The sequence below is a fragment of the Notechis scutatus genome, chromosome 1, assembly GCF_049901735.1.
Source record: "Notechis scutatus isolate UNSWTSFEM ecotype Mainland chromosome 1, rNotScu1.2, whole genome shotgun sequence".
Taxonomy (NCBI): Eukaryota; Metazoa; Chordata; class Lepidosauria; order Squamata; family Elapidae; genus Notechis; species Notechis scutatus.
Genome location: NC_142009.1, coordinates 286,123,418 through 286,140,343, shown reverse-complemented (window position 1 = coordinate 286,140,343; position 16,926 = coordinate 286,123,418). Strand labels below are relative to the sequence as shown.

General features: G+C 34.9%; 1 protein-coding gene across 13 annotated transcripts in view; it reads left to right on the top strand.

Annotated features, from left to right (window-relative positions):
- HECTD1 (HECT domain E3 ubiquitin protein ligase 1) overlaps positions 1–16,926 on the top strand; it is a 68,600-nt gene that overhangs the window by 27,515 nt on the left and 24,159 nt on the right. For 12 of the 13 annotated variants that reach the window (XM_087951794.1, XM_087951792.1, XM_087951785.1 and 9 more), the window contains 11 exons: positions 1,748–2,011; positions 4,011–4,087; positions 5,501–5,635; positions 7,800–7,946; positions 10,140–10,234; positions 10,631–10,736; positions 12,159–12,293; positions 12,372–12,511; positions 12,840–13,163; positions 13,592–13,758; positions 13,987–14,163. In XM_087951794.1, coding sequence (XP_087807920.1) covers positions 1,748–2,011; positions 4,011–4,087; positions 5,501–5,635; positions 7,800–7,946; positions 10,140–10,234; positions 10,631–10,736; positions 12,159–12,293; positions 12,372–12,511; positions 12,840–13,163; positions 13,592–13,758; positions 13,987–14,163 — 1,767 coding nt within the window. The remainder of the gene's footprint in view (positions 1–1,747; positions 2,012–4,010; positions 4,088–5,500; positions 5,636–7,799; positions 7,947–10,139; positions 10,235–10,630; positions 10,737–12,158; positions 12,294–12,371; positions 12,512–12,839; positions 13,164–13,591; positions 13,759–13,986; positions 14,164–16,926) is intronic. The other variant, XM_087951783.1, reaches the window with a different exon arrangement.

Genomic DNA, 16,926 nt, shown 5'->3' with positions numbered 1-16,926 from the left:
GTGACAAGTAGTATAAACTTCCTCAGCCAAACTGCAATTGTGACAGACATTCAGCAGAAATGTTTCACACTGAATTTTACTAAGCTGTCTGTAGTTTTTAAAATTAATAGATATTGCCTGCTGTCTCCTTTTAGTAGTTTTTTATCATTGCAACAACTAATTTTTAAATATAAGGAAGTAATAGTAAAAATAGTGTGCAACGGAACTATAGGATTGCTGTACAATAACTTAAGATTCAAATTCTCAGGAAATGACTTTTCCCATGATGTGAAGCTAAAAGAATACTGTGACGATTCATTCTAAATAAGTTTGTGATTGATAACTGAATTCAGCTTTAGAAATATTAGGAAATACTTTAATCCCCAAGATGGTGCTGGAGTGTGAGTGTGTATGAGCAGCCAACTAGCTTCAAGGCTAGTGCTATACTCACCTAGTGCAGAAGATAGTCTCTACTGGACTGGCTGGATCAGGGAATCGGTATGTCTGAATGGAATAACTGTGTCATAATTTGGCACATTTTTTCTAGTCCTGAGAAGTATTTTCATTGCATTTTTGCATACTTTGGAATATGTTTTCAATTTCGGGTGGGCTTACGTCTTTGTTCATTCCGATTAAGCTGGATTCAATACGGTCCTTTATCCTTTAATCCTGTGCATGAATCTTGTCAAAAATGGGCATCTTTAAGTGTTTCTCTGAAAGAGAAAATAGATCACCAAAACCAGAGTAAATTATAAATCCTTCAAAGGTTCCTTAGAAATAAAAAAAAAATCTGTGTAATTAAAATAACAACAACAACAACCAACAATAGTCCAGCAGCGTCCAGGGTAGAAAACAAAGTGGAAGATCTCCACAGCAAGTAGATCACATTGGAAGCCATTTGTAGGCCATGTAATCCTGCTTTCAGATTCCCCATAATTTTTTCTTGGGGTGGAGGTGTTCAGTATAAAGGTTTCACCTTTATGCTGGAAGTGTACGTGTGTACTTTCACATGTCTACATTGTGCTACTGATTCTTGGAATAATGGCGTAGGCTTGGGTAGGAATCATCGTGATTAAGGTACTTAAACATAAGTACTTGGGGCATGACTGAACAGCCGTTCTTAGTTGGATTAAGTGTTTTAATGAATGTTGAATGAACTTGGATAATGCAATCTTTTGAGAATATATTTTATGGAAGAGAAAGAGAAAGGTAGTTTTTAGGATTTGTGCTGTAGTGAAAATATAAGTACAAAACAAATTTTATGCAATTATGCAGCATATTACATTGATACAGTTTGCTATTGTAGCAGATTAAATAATTCTAAATAATTCTAAATGCTTCTCACAAGAAGATGACACTTGTGAAATATCTTAGATTTTCTCCTTTAATTTCTTGTCCTATCCAATCCTTTCTTCTTTCAGAATTTAAATGCTTCCTTTTAATATCAATCATAGAAAAATGAAGAAAAATGGTGGGGTTTCTGTTAGTAAATGTTCAGCTGCCTAATTTGGTTTCTTTGATTGTTTTAAAAATAGATTGATTACATTTAATTTTTTTCAGTACATTTTCCAAAGCATGTTAATGTTATATTGCCCCTCTTAAGTTTCATTATTGTAAACTGCTTTATTATCTGATCAATGTGTAAACAGTCCTGAGAACTTGAATCCAAAATCTAAATCTGCACTTGTTTCATGAAATACATTCTTTCATGGAAACTAAATTAAGTATTAAATAAAATATAAATTAATTTTTTATTCTTTTTAAATAGAAAGCCGAAGTGAATTTTTAGAGAAGTTACAGCGGGCTCGAAGTCAGGTAAAGCCATCGACAACCAGCCAGCCAATTTTATCAGCCCCAGGACCTTCTAAACTTACAGTAGGAAATTGGTCTCTTACCTGTCTAAAGGAAGGAGAAATTGCTATTCATAATTCAGATGGTCAGCAAGCTACAATCTTAAAAGAAGATCTACCAGGTTTTGTTTTTGAGTCCAATAGAGGAACTAAACACTCATTTACAGCTGAAACTTCTTTAGGTGAGTATGCAGTTTTATATAATGAATATTATATATTATCCTCAGGCTGGTGCTTTCGGCTTCGTGACAGTGCAAGCAGTGTGTGATCAGAGCTGCCGTCTCTCTATAAATACGGGGGGGCAGCTGGTGTTTTGGGCTGGTTGGCTGTGCTGCTGCCTCTTGATTGGTTGATGGAGTTGATGTTGGTATAATGGGCTGTGTGATGGCCTTGTGAGTTTTGTTGTGGAGATATCCTGGATCTTGTGCTGTGATCTCCTGGGTCGTTTGTTTTGTGGTGATCTTTTTTCCATTAGCCTCCTGTGTTTTAACAGCTTGGGTACTGGGTTGTGTGATGGGCTTGCAAGTTCTTTTGTTGTGGTATCCTGGGCCCTGCGTTGGAATCTCCTGGGTCGTTTGTGTTTTGATCTCTTTTCCATTAGCCTCCTGTGTTATAACGGCTTGGGTAATGGGTTGTGTGATGACCTTGTGAGTTTTATTGCTTTTATTCCTTGGTCTTGTGCTGTGATTTCTTGGGTCGTTTGCTGTGTTGCAACTTCTTGAGTTCTTGTGGTGTAATTTCCTGAGTTTTCTGATGTGATATCCTGAGCAGGTGGCTGTGATGTAGCATTCTGGGTTTTAGTCTGGCTTCGAGTTTGGGGTCTGGGTCTGTGTTCTTGGCGTGTGTTAACTTGTTTGGTTTTGGGGTCAGGGGGTGTGACAGCTGGCGAAGCAGCCGTGGTCTGGTTTCTGGATGGTGGTTGTCCTTCGTTTATAGGATGGGTTTGGGCCTGGGTCTGATGAGGGGGATTAGCGGTGGTGTCCCGTGTTGTTTTGGGTCTGGTGTTGGTTTTCGTGGCTGGGACTCGTTTGTTGGGGAGGGCTAGTTTCCAGATGTCTGGTAGGCGGGAGGTATCATCCCATTTATTCATGTTATGGGGGTGTTTCTCTATTTCGATGGCTTCCCTGATTATTCTCTTGCTGGAGTGTTCAGTGTTGGATATTAATTTGGTTCCTTCGAAATTAATTTCATGTCCTGTGGCTTAAAGGTGCTGGAAGAGGGAGGAAATATTTTCTTCTTTTCTGACTGCGTTTTTGTGTTCTGCGATGCGTGCATTTATTCTCCTGTTGGTTTGTCCAATGTATGTGGCTGGGCAATTGTTGCATGGTATTTCATAAACTCCTTGGTTTTCTAGCTGGATCTTGTCTTTGGGGTTTCTTAGGATGTTGGCTATTTTTTGGTCAGTGCCGAAGGCTGTGCTGATATTGTGTTTGTGGAGAATTTTGCTGATTTTGTCTATGGTGCCTTTGATGTAGGGAGGAGTGCGATACAATTGTCTTGTTCTGTGTTTTGGTTTTTGGGGGATATCTCTCTTCAGATTAGGTCATGCTGGGTTGTTGCCCTCCTACGGCCTCCTCCACGTCTCCTGATGTACTGGCCTGTCTCCTGGTAGCACCTCCATGCTCTGGACACTACGTTGACAGACACAGTAAACCTTCTTGCCACAGCTCGAATTGATGTGCCATCCTGGATGAGCTGCACTACCTGAGCCACTTGTGTGGGTTGTAGACTCCATCTCATGCTACAACTTGAGTGAAAGCACCGCCAGCATTCAAAAGTGACCAAACCATCAGCCAGAAAGCATAGGAACTGAGAAGTGGTCTGTGGTCACCACCTGCAGAACCACTCCTTTATTGGGGATGTCTTGCTAACTGTCTATGCTTTCCACCTGTTGTCTACTCCATTTGCACAACAGCATATGAAATTGATTGTCAATCAGTGTTGCTACCTAAGTGGACAGTTTGATTTCACAGAAGTGTGATTGACTTGAAGTTACATTGTGTTGTTTAAGTGTTCCCTTTATTTTTTTGAGCAGTGTATAACAATGGGTTAAAAAATCCAGAATTATGTACATTGAGGGAATGATTCTCAATTATGCAAACTTCATCTGAACAGGAGTCTGACTTAACTGTATTATATTGGGGTTCAGTGGTGACCTAATTTTTAGCTGTTGTTTTTCAGGATCAGAATTTGTGACTGGTTGGACTGGAAAACGGGGCAGAAAACTAAAATCCAAGTTGGAAAAAACAAAACAAAAGGTTAGGATAATTTCTGCCAATTTAAAATAGTTTAAATGTCTTCATTTTTAACTGTTCCTTATATATGCTGTTTGCTAGTCAGATATACTTCAAATGGTAAGCCTGCCTATATTTTAAAACAAATTAAATAATAACTTCAGCTATGAAGAAAAACTTACTGACTTTTTAAAAAATGGATATAATATCTCAGGAGTAAAGAATAGGGCTAAACTGAAACAGTGCCTGTTATAACATATAACATATCTGTATAGGTATATATCAACTAGAAACACAATATTATCTGTTTCTAAGACATTATCTTCAGGTGCGTGACAAGAACCATCAGAAACAGCAGAGCTTTCATATATCCATCAGAGTAGTGCTATAGCCATTTTGGGGATGATTAGTTAGAGACAGAGGTGCAGGGTCTGGTTCTTTCCAATAAAAGAAGAGATCTGGGAAAAAAATCATTGACTTCATTGAGAGACTATGTTATAAATAACACCTGTAGAACTTAGTGTTTTCAATTTGCAGAAATGTTACTTACATTTTAATAATTTTATGTTACATATTCACAATTACACATAGTTTCTTTCTATGGTTTTATTTTCCATCCAGCTTTCTATCTGAATTCAAGATGACTTTTGTAAAAAAATTAAATGTAGAAAAACTTTAAAAATCAACAAAGCTAAAATGAAAAAGTAAAGTTTTTTCAACATCTTTGATTTTTTTTTAAAAGTATAAAATATTTTTAACTACAATCTCAGACATCTCTGGAAGAGGCATTTCACAGACGTTGATGGTGACCAGTCTAGAAAAAGTGCTGTTGTTTCTAAAATTTCACTGGGACTCTGAATTGAACCTTTTAAAAGATTAATCCATATTATAATTCATGGCTTGTGACTCTTTGGAATTTAAAATTGAAGTTCCTGGCTTATCATTCTCTGGAATCTAAAACTAACTGGCAGCCTTTCAATATTGTTAGGTGATTGGCAATTAAGAGTTTTAATTCAGACATAGTCTGATCTATTTTTAATTGATTAATATATCTTGTAACGAGAGGAGCTAAGTGAGTGATTCAGAGGTGGTATTCAGCAGGTACTGACCAGTTCTGGAGAACCAGTAGTAGAAATTTTGAATAGTTTGGAGAACTGGCAAATACCCCCTCTGACTGGAGATTTTACAGTATCCTTCCCCTGCCATGCCCACTAAGCCACACCCACAGAACCGGTAGTAAAAAAATTTGAATCCCACCACTGGAGTGATTGCACAGTGTGTATTAATATGCTGATTATGCATAACCAGATTTCATTGACAGTTTGACTTATTGTTTGCTAAGAAATAATTTTCTTATCTACTATTTTGTAAACAAAACATATCCAGAAAAATTATTAATGTATATGTGAATGTATTTTTGTATCTCTAAATAATCAGGTACGAACTATGGCCAGAGACTTATATGACGACCATTTTAAAGCAGTCGAAAGTATGCCTAGAGGTGTAGTCGTAACGCTCAGGAATATAGCAACTCAATTAGAGTCTTCATGGGAACTTCATACGAACAGACAGGCAAGTTTCATTAGTGAAATGAAATATTGACATAGTTGTTTTTTGGTTGGCATTCCCTTGATTCAAACTTAATTCTCTTTCTCAACCACTAGCCACTTATTGCATGGGTTGGATATCTTGGAAATATCACCAATACAATTCTAATTTGAGAGACGGAACGTTACAAGAAGTCACCATTCAACCCAAATATACTGGACAAATAGTGACCTATTTCCAATGTCCACTTTTTTAGGAGAGGGTTGCAAAGGAAGTAATTGGACTGTTACTGCAAAAATAGAAACATTTCAGCCTGGGTTTAGCATGAAGAGGGAATTAACCACAGTGCCGATCTCTGGGAGGACTGGGTAAAAGTAGTTTCAATAATGTTATTCTTCTGGGCTGTCTAAAAGTGTTAGGACTGGGAGAATTTATAATATAATTATTATCCGCTTTGAAATAAGAGTTCTTGGGCGGAGGATTGAGCCCATTAGTAGCTCATTAATTGGGGGTGTTGAAGACCTCAATTATACCCAATTGTATATCTTGGTCCCTGGCTGAATAAACAATGCTGGTAAAATACTGTCCAGATCTGGATGGAAAAGAACTGAGTGACATTCAGCCCAGCAGACAGGTTTCTACGCCTACTCTTTCTAGCAAAATTATACAAGTTTGAACAATGTTTATTTGTTTATTACATTTCTATGTTGCCTGAGTCACAATTATGCTGGGTTTAAAGTTTGGGAACTCTTGCTGACTCACAGTTCATGCACAAGGGGCAAGCAGCAGCTGTGGCCAAGACAATCTTTATATAGCTTCATATTGTGTGCATGTTGTCACCTTTCCTGGAATGGCAGGCATTACTTACACTCACTCGTGTCTTAATCATCTCTCTATTGAACTGTTGTAACATATTCTACATGGGGCTGCCCTTAAGAATATTTATGAGCTATATGTACCTCATCCAACACCTTAAAAGTGATAGGTACACCCAGAAATACTTGTTTATATTGTAAGAGGTGTCGTGATAACTACTTCACAGGCCTTCTTAATTGCTGTCCCAGTTTTTCTGGAATAGCATCCCTCTTCCGTGTACAGATGCCACCCTTTCTCTTGAATTTTAGAAAACTGGTGCAAACCTTGTTCCATCAAGCCAGGAGGGTTGAATTGTTGTAACTTCATCTTGATCAGAGGTTTTTTTTCCAATTAATGCTGTTTCTTTTTTATTCATGATTCCTGGTTCCATAAAATATCATGAAAGTCTCTTTTTTTTTTTATAAAAAAGTTTTATTGATTTTAACAACAAATAAAAACACATAAAACATAAAACATAACATAAGAACATCATCATTCTTCATAAATTTACAGACAGTGTATCGGTTGGTTTATCACTTCTTTTTGTGCATCTATTTCATAGTCATCATAATAATTATATTACATAATAACTCATATTATCAATCAACAATTATATATCCTAATATCCTTATTAAACAATCATTTGACTATAATTTAACTAATTCATGCTTAAGCGAGATAACTATAATTTAGTTAATTTATAACAAATCGTAAAATCATACCAAATCTATCTTAATATAATATTCTAAAAATATTATCAAAACCAAAATATATATATATATTCTATTATTATATTGTTTTATCTAACCATTGATAAAAAAAGATCCCAAACTTCATAGAATTGTTTATCTTCTTGTTCTCTAATTTCAAATGTCAATCTACTCATTTCAGCACATTCCAATATTTTCTTAATAATTTCTTCCTCTAATGGTATTTTCTCACTCTTCCAATTTCTAGCAAATACAATCCTAGCCGCTGTTAACACATTTACAATCAAATACTTTAAGTTTTTATTAAATGTATCAGGTAAGATTCCCAATAGAAAAATCTCTGGTTTCAAATCTATATGTTTTTTTGTCATTTCTTCCAACCATATGCGAATTCTAGTCCAGTATTTCCTGGCCTCTTGATTATATAAAATGCCAATGTATTGGAGAGATACAATGTAGCATTTTTCTGACCTTTTAATACTTAATCTAAGTTATATTTAGGTGGCACAAAATATTCCACATATATGAAAACTGTTCTTGTAAAATTCTTATATATGTAATTTGACCATCTGTGTAGAATAATGTGTCATTAATGGAAGAATTATTACTTCATTCTCTTTTAGTTTATTGAGGGAGAAAACACTTGGCGAGATTTAATGAAGACTGCCCTGGAAAATTTAATTGTCCTGCTAAAGGATGAAACTACAATTTCACCATATGAAATGTGCAGCAGTGGCTTGGTGCAAGCTCTCCTTACTGTACTAAATAATGTAAGTTTATTTCGGGACTAGTATAGTATTGGATTCGGAAAAGCGGAATCCAAATTTTCACTCAGCTATAAATATACTGTTGACCTTCGTCAGTTATTTTCCTACCAACTTGTTGGTAGAATGCAGAAATGATAACTTCTAACACCTTTTTAAAAAGGGTGGAATATAAATAAATTTATTAAATAAAAATATCTATCTTCATGTAGCAATAGGAGATTTGTTTAATTTTTTTTAAATTTGGGGCAAGTTTATCCATCAACAACCATTATATGTGGCCAATATAAATTTCTAAGTATCCTAGGCAATACAGAAAGTGTTTAGAACTTTGCTGTAGAAAAGACCAAAAACAAGAAGATACTTTCTCTTGCTTCTTTTCCTTAGTAAAATGTCCCATGATTTCTAAAACACTCTGTATTAATCTATATGGAATGTTTGGTCCAAATACATACAGGTAGTCCTCAACTTACAACCATTCATTTAGTGGCATGTATTTATGATGGTTGCGGTGTCCCAGGTTCATGAGATTGTCTTTTGCAACATTCTGACAAGCAAGGTCAACGGGGAAGCAGATTCACTTAACAACCGTATTACTATCTTTATAACTGCAGTGATTCACTTAACAACTGTGGCAAGACAGGCCTGTTGAAAAAAATCACTTAATAACTATCTTGTTTAGCAACAGAAATTTGAGGCTCAATTGTGGTATGTTGAGAACTACTTGTATATATTTTAGTTTACATTTTCAGTCTTTTTTATTAGTCTTGCAAAAGGCTTTCTGCGTTAGATAATATAATGGCAATTGGCTTAGATCTAGATGATTGTTATAAAAGCTATAGATCTGTGTTAAATCAGTTAAATCTACATGGTAGGACATATTTTTGGTATTTTTCATGAATGCAGACATTGCAGATCTGTTATTGTGTTATTGGGAGGTTTCTCTGAACTCATATCTTGGCCAGAGATGTCTTTCAATTTGATTAATGGATTTAACATGGCTTGTCCCTGGAGACTATTCTAGGGCTTCCTAAATGACATAAGAGATTGTTTATGCTTGACATGGCTTTGGGAATCCTTTTAGTGCTAAGGAATTTTGAGATGAAAAGTCTTTCAATATGATTACCCCCAAATTTCCTCTCTGGAGTTGGCAAACTAAATAAGCTCCTCTACACTCATCTTTGACTGTACGTGCATAAAACACTCTTACATTCCTAGTTAGTGACATCGTTTGCATATTGTGCCATGATGTGGGTGGATAAAAGAATTATATTGAGAAATTGGGGAAGTGATATTATTCCAGATGTTAAGAAGTAGCTTTTGGAAATGTGTGGCCTGCTGTGAAAAGACAATACAGGTAATTCTCAATTGACAACCACAATGGAGCCCAAAATTTATGTTGCTAAATGAGACCTCTAAGTGAGTTTTGCTGCATTTCTTGCCAGATTTGTTAAGTGAATCACTGCAATTCTTAAATTACTAACATAGTTGTTAAGTGAATGTGGCTTCCCCGTTGACTTGGCTTGTCAGAAGGTCATAAAAGGGTATCACATGATGTTGGGACACTGCAATTGTTGTAAATATGAGTCAGTTGCCAATCATCTGAATTTTGATCACATGACCGTGGGAATGCTGCAAAGGTCGTAAGTGTGAAAAACGGTCGTAAGTCACATTTCAAGCAACATTGTAACTTTGAATGGTCGCTAAACGAACAGTTGTAAGTCAAGGACTGTAGCTGTACTTTCTACTAATCAAAGAATGAAGCAATATGTATTACAGGCAGAGATTTTGTGATATTTTACAATAACATTTTGTAATGACTGATTTTCAGTGTTTTATGATATTACTAAATAGTAATTAGTGATAATTTTAATATATAAAGTAGATTATTTTCTTTTTTAAAAATCATTTTCAGTATATATTATTTTTTTCTTTGAATATAAAAGATTTCATGTAGTTGTTTCCTTGAGTATATTTAGTATTTTCTCAAGATTTTGCAATTTGAAAAAGCATTGTGCAAAGCATGTGAAATATTTATAAATGCCTGGGTTAACATAATAAGGCAAAAAACTCTAAATTTTAATAGCATATGTGGCTCTAACCAATTCAGATATATGTTCTATTATATTAAGATTCATTCACACTTAGTGTGTGGCCTGTTATTTTTTACTAGCATTAAATAGTGTTTTCTTATCTTAGAATATGGATTACGATTTGAAACAAGACTGTAGTCAATTAGTGGAAAGAATAAATGTGTTCAAAACAGCTTTCAGTGAAAATGAAGATGATGAAAGGTAACTTAAAGTCACTGAACATATTACAAATGTACTATGACATGACAAACATTTTATAATGTTTCCAACAGTAAAAACAAACACATATTGTATGATATCACCCCCAAAAAATTATTAGCCAATGATTGATTGAATTTGCCCATTTCTTAGAGCAGTGCTTTTCTCCTTCCCAGTATATATGGATTATTGCTACAGTTTAACATGTACTTAGCAGAGAACTGCCATTTAAAAAACAACATTATTTTGGATTCCCCATGTTTAGCTATGCAAACAATATTATCTGATAAATGGAGTTTGATACTTTGGTACATTGTATACACTGTCTAATTTGAATTCATTTTTTAAATAATATATTCTCCAAATATTTTATAGTGCTTGTTTTCTCTTTGTTCATAGTCGTCCGGCAGTTGCATTAATTCGGAAATTGATAGCAGTACTGGAATCTATTGAACGGCTTCCGTTACATTTGTATGATTCACCGGGATCATCCTATAATCTGCAGGTAATTTTGCAGTCCTATGGAAATCTACTATGTCATGTTGTAGAGGAATTTACTGTTAACAGCTGATTTTTTAATGATTTTTTTAAAAAAATATACAAATTCAAAGACAAACATTAAAATAAGTGCAGATATTTAACCATGAAAAACAAGAGATTTGATTCTGAAAGAAAGAGTGGGGAGGCCAGGTGCAATTCCTGCACAAGTGCATTCCATAACTTGGGAATTATATAGGGCCTCATTCTTAACTGCCAGTCTGTAAGAAAAACTGATTTGGATGCTGATAAATTTCTAGATAATATAAATTTGCCCCTTTTTTTTAACCTAGAGTTGATACTTTTCCATTTATACAGCCTGAAGATGAGACTAGGATCCTTGTCCTTGCCCTTTTTTTATTTTATAAAAGCAGATGAACAAGATTAGCCAGATCAGTAGGCACATTGATGAATTCATATTTACAGTCAGCTGAGGTGCAAGACACCCTTATTGTTGAGTTCCCTTTAAAAAAAAAAATCTCTCTGAATTACATGTTTTGGCTAATTTTCAGCTAATTGCCAATATTTATTATTGGAGCATATGATAGAATCTCCTTGGCCAGTATATTTGGAAGAGATATGTTAGCTCAAACAACAACATTTGTTGTTATAGTTCTTTGGTTAGCGTAGAAGAACTGGTTTAGTGTTGGGCTGCATGTGATGTGGTCCAATTTCTTGTGATTTGTCGAGTTATAACTTTGTTTGCAGCGTAGCTGTTCATTGGTCTTTAAATGCTGCCTTCGGGATCGTAGTTGATGTTGTTCTTTCATTCTAAGCTATAAACAGACACATTGACATTGACCCAGTCTACCAACCACTTAGAACGAAAGAACAACATCAACCACAATCCCGAAGGCAGCGTTTAAAGACCAATGAACAGCCACGCTGCAAACAAAGTTATAACTCGACAGTTCATAAGAAATCAGATCACATCCATCACACACAGCTGATCAAATCAACCTGAAACCAGACCATGACATCCTTGGAAGACATCCGAACAACAACACCAGCACGAATTTACATCACACAGATGGTACTTAAAACCAAGGACTATGACTCAGCAACTACAGCCAACTAATCATACAACCCGAAATCAGACCAGGACTCAGAAATGTATTTAAAGACCAGTGCTCCCCTAGACAAGCACACTGAAGATGTCTCCTCAAATGGGGACCAGACGTTTGCAACCAAATCGTCAAGCTTGGAGCACAAATCAACAACAGATTTCTTCATTATTTCAGAAAAGGACATTACATCCAAACTATCATTTTGATATATGTGTGTAATGTGTACTGAAATTATTTGCCAATATAGGAATATTTGCTGTAATTTAAAATTCCAAGTTTCAGAATTCATTAATTTAAAATAAAACTTTGTTACATTTTCATAGATATTAACAAGACGGCTACGATTTCGCTTGGAACGTGCTTCTGGGGAAACAGCTTTGATAGACAGAACGGGTCGAATGTTGAAAATGGAGCCTTTGGCAACAGTAGAATCTTTAGAACAATATCTTCTTAAAATGGTGAGCAAACTCCTTTTCGCTCATTTTGTAAATGTCAGGTATTGCGTGATGCCTTAGTAACCATCATATTTTTTTTAGGTGGCAAAGCAGTGGTATGACTTTGACAGAGCTTCGTTTGTTTTTGTACGAAAACTGCGAGAAGGCCAGACATTTATTTTCAGACATCAGCATGATTTTGATGAAAATGGAATTATTTACTGGATTGGAACAAATGCCAAGTAAGTCTTCAGGAATTTAATCAATTTAAACATATCTTAAATAGTTTTTTTAATAAAATCAGTCAGGATCTATTTCACTGTTCATGTGATTTCAGTTTTATCTTCTAAAGTTAGGAAATGTAGATTAAACTGATTAAATATATTAATATTTATGTTAGCTGTTTGAATTTAATTCGTTCATCAGGAATTGTGATTAGTTTCTCAGTTTGAAATGTATAATATAGAAATATAAAACTTTACATGAATTATATAAAATACGACTTAATTTGTTCTGCTTTAAACTTACATGCATTGTGACTCATGAATATTGATGTTGTTTTTGTTGTAGAACAGCATATGAGTGGGTAAATCCAGCTGCCTATGGGCTAGTCGTAGTTACATCTTCAGAAGGACGAAATCTGCCATATGGTCGTTTAGAAGACATCTTAAGCCATGAGAGTTCAGCTTTAAACTGTCATACTAATGATGATAAAAATGCATGGTTTGCAATAGATCTTGGTCTTTGGGTGATACCATCAGCTTACACACTGCGCCATGCTCGTGGTTATGGACGATCAGCTCTCAGAAATTGGGTTTTTCAAGTTTCTAAGGATGGACAGAACTGGACTACTTTATACACTCATGTTGACGACTGTAGTCTAAATGAACCTGGGTATGTTTTTTTTTTGGTTACGTTTGCATCTGTGATAATAGTATACATTTAGGCCGATATATTATGGAACATTCTGAACTGACTAAATATACGAAGAATAATCTCTGATACTAATGAATTCAGGAGTGTTTCTTGCATTCTTGATTTTTTTTGCGATTTATGGAAGTATTATTTTGTTATTATTTTGCTTCTAGATCTTTGTGTGTGTGTGTGTGTGTGTGTGTGTGTGTTTTAAAAAAGGCTTTAAAAACTGTGATATATTGTGAAGCAGAGTGGAGCAACTGATTCCTTATTTTCAAGGTGCCTGGCTTTTAAAAATATTAATGTTTTACACCCCAACATGTAATTATGTGTGTGTGTTTTTGCTCATTTAAGTCTATTTTTTTAAAAAATCTGTAATTTTTGGTGCAATTTCCCCAAATATAAAGTTCAACGGCAACCTGGCCACTAGACTCACCAAAGGATGAAAAACAAGGCTGGAGACATATTAGAATTAAACAGATGGGAAAGAATGCCAGCGGGCAGACACACTATCTCTCCCTGTCGGGATTTGAACTTTATGGCACTGTCAATGGTGTGTGCGAAGATCAGTTAGGTAAGCAATGTAAAGTAATTTGATTTTTCATTATTGTTGTTGTAATTTGGGCCCCTAATTGTGTATGTTCCTAATATCTGTTGATAGCTATAAAGAGAATTTAATGTGAAATAATCAGCTTGGGTTGCCTTCATTGCATTTCAGCTAGTTTGAGCCAGGTTAGAATATCTGATGATATGTAGATTGAGTCAAAACAGGGTTTATAATCCAAATTTCACATCTGTTTAGGAAAAGCAGCTAAAGAAGCAGAGGCTAATCTGCGAAGGCAGAGGAGACTGGTTCGTTCTCAGGTTCTGAAATACATGGTTCCAGGTGCTCGTGTCATCAGAGGAATTGACTGGAAATGGAGAGATCAAGATGGTAGTCCCCAAGGGGAAGGCACTGTTACAGGTGAATTACATAATGGTAAGCGGATATTTAAATAACTTCCTCTTCTCAAATGACTATTAAAATAGTCTTTTATTCTTGCATACTTAACCTATGTGAGTAGGAAAATGTTTATTCAGAAATCATTGCGAAAACAATAATTGGTACATTTGGCTGATAATTTGCCTATAAGTTATTTTGCTATTCCATTTTTGAGTAAGCAACGTTATATGGAATAAGAAATGGAGTAAGAAATGGAAAGCCAAAAAATAATGACATGGGATAAGAATAAGAAAAAGAAATTTAACTAAAACTAATTTATTCCAACGTTCCATCCATACATTCCTTTCTATTCTTAAAAAAACAGCGTTGCTTTCACCCAGTTCATGCGCTGGTTTCATATATTATCTTTTCTTCCTTCTCATTTTTATGAATCTCATCAATTCCATCCAACTTTCTCACTCCTACCCTTTTTGTGATATGAATATCCTTTTTTTGTATATTTGCTTTGCAGTTATAGTCTCATTCCTTCTCTCTATGTAGCTATACTACTTCAGTATATTCCTTCTCACTACTCACACACTTTTGTTTTCAATCAATATTAATTCATACATTGTTAACCATGAATCTTTGTACTCTATCCCACATGCTTCTCAAGAATCCTTTTCCTATTGAAATCAACTTACTTTTGCTTCTCCTGTCATATCCAGCTCTTATTTCCACATAATAAAGTGGATGATAATATATTTTATAGACATTTTACTTTTTTTGATAAGTAAAAGACCACCTATTGCTTCTTTTTAACCAATATTTCCATATTTTAAAATATCCATCAATTTCCCCACCACTATTCTACCAAGGTTTACATACTCATCTACTTCATGTTTTTTTATCATTTATGTGAAACTTGCAAACTTTCATTTTCCTTGTCAACTTTGATGTTTGATAGCGTAATCTGTAGATTTGTATTCTTCATTATATTACAGTGTCATTTATAGAAGTATATGCAAGTTTATGTCCCTAATCAATACCGTTCCAATATTACCACAGGTATTTCTTATAAATGTATTCATAAATACATTAAACAATCAAGGGGACATAACATATCCTTTCTCAGTACTGATCCATTTGTAAGGATTCCATAATGCTTTATTTCCAGCATATGTCGCTCTTATTACCATCAGCAAATGTCAACATTCAATATCTTTGCAAAGCTTTCTTAAAAGCAAGAAACATATAATAGCAATAGCACTTAGACTTATATACTGCTTTACAGCCCTATTTAAGCGGTTTTGCAAAGTTAGTATATTGGGCCCAACAATCGTATGGCAAATAGATGGAATTATACTGGTTCAAATGTTAATGTCCAGTCCACCCAGCCATTCAAGGACAGGGTAGCCTATGTTGAAAAAAATCAGACATTGGGCCGGTGTAAGCTCTTGATGAACATTCGGACACAGTGTGATGGATATTTTGTTGAGGAGCACCACAGTCACACTGAGGGGTTGAGAGAAGAACCCACTTAAACAATGAGTCCTGGCAGACACCATGTTAGAAACATGTATTTCAATAAAACTAGTTAACTAATAAAAAACACTTTGTTGCACTAGACCAACATTCTTGTCTTCATATGATGTGAATGTAACATGCTTTTCACATATAGTAACGAAATCACAAAAAATAGCATAAGCTAATGTATAGGTTATGCAGTTTAACTATACCTATTGTACCCTTATTTTTGATGTGCTTCTGTATGAATGATCAATTATTTTTAAAAAACCTAAAGCTCGCTCTATATAATATAAAAACAGCTTGCTATGGTCTTCTGGCTTAGCATTTTTCAGCTTGCCTTTTTTCCCCTTTGGCTTTTATCAAGTTTACTATGCATTTTCTTACCTTGTTAGCTTCACTGGGTCCAACTGCTTTTTTACCATTGTATCTAATGAAATTAAATTGGATAATGCTGAGAAGAAGTTTTAGTTCTAGATTTTTAACTGTAAGTTTAGAATTTATGTATTTATTTAAATTAATTAACTTCCCAATTCTAGTAGACTATGGGTGGTGTACAAAAGCGGGAGGGGGAACGACACATAAAAACATCACAAACATTAAATCAGCAGATAGCCCAGATAAAAATACCCTGCTAACAAAACCCAGAAAATATTATAGGGGCCAGTAAACAGTGACAAACATCAAACCAAGGACTGGGACCAAAGCTAGGTTTCACGGCTGTCCAGAACCCTAAGAGAAAGAGTGTGCCATCTTTATCTTTCCAGACTCTAAATCTTTCTGCTTTTCAGTATATATGATTTTCACATTTTACAGAAAGTCACATTAAAATAAAAGTATTGAATTCAGTAATAGGCATTTTCTGAAATAAAGATATTCTCCTGATCAACAATAAACTGATATTTTAGCAGTTCTCAAACATTCGGATTTCTCAATGTAGGATTTCTAGAAAATAAGAGCCAGATTGACCTAGTGATTAAGACATCAGGCTAAAAAAAGAAGACCATGGGTTCAAGTCCTGCTTTAGCAATGAAAGCCAGCTGGGTGACTTTGGGCCAGTCACTTTCTCCCAGCCAAACCCACCTTACAGGATAGTTGTTGTGAGGAAAAGAGGAGGAGGAAAGTGTGTTGGATTGTGTTCACCGCCTTCAGTTATTTGTAAAAACAATAAAGGCAGGATACAAATAAATAACTTTCTCATATTTTTAAAAATAAGTTCAAAATAAATGATAAACATAGAAGACAAATATGACAGTTTGGAACATATTGGACATTTTAATGCACATTTTATAA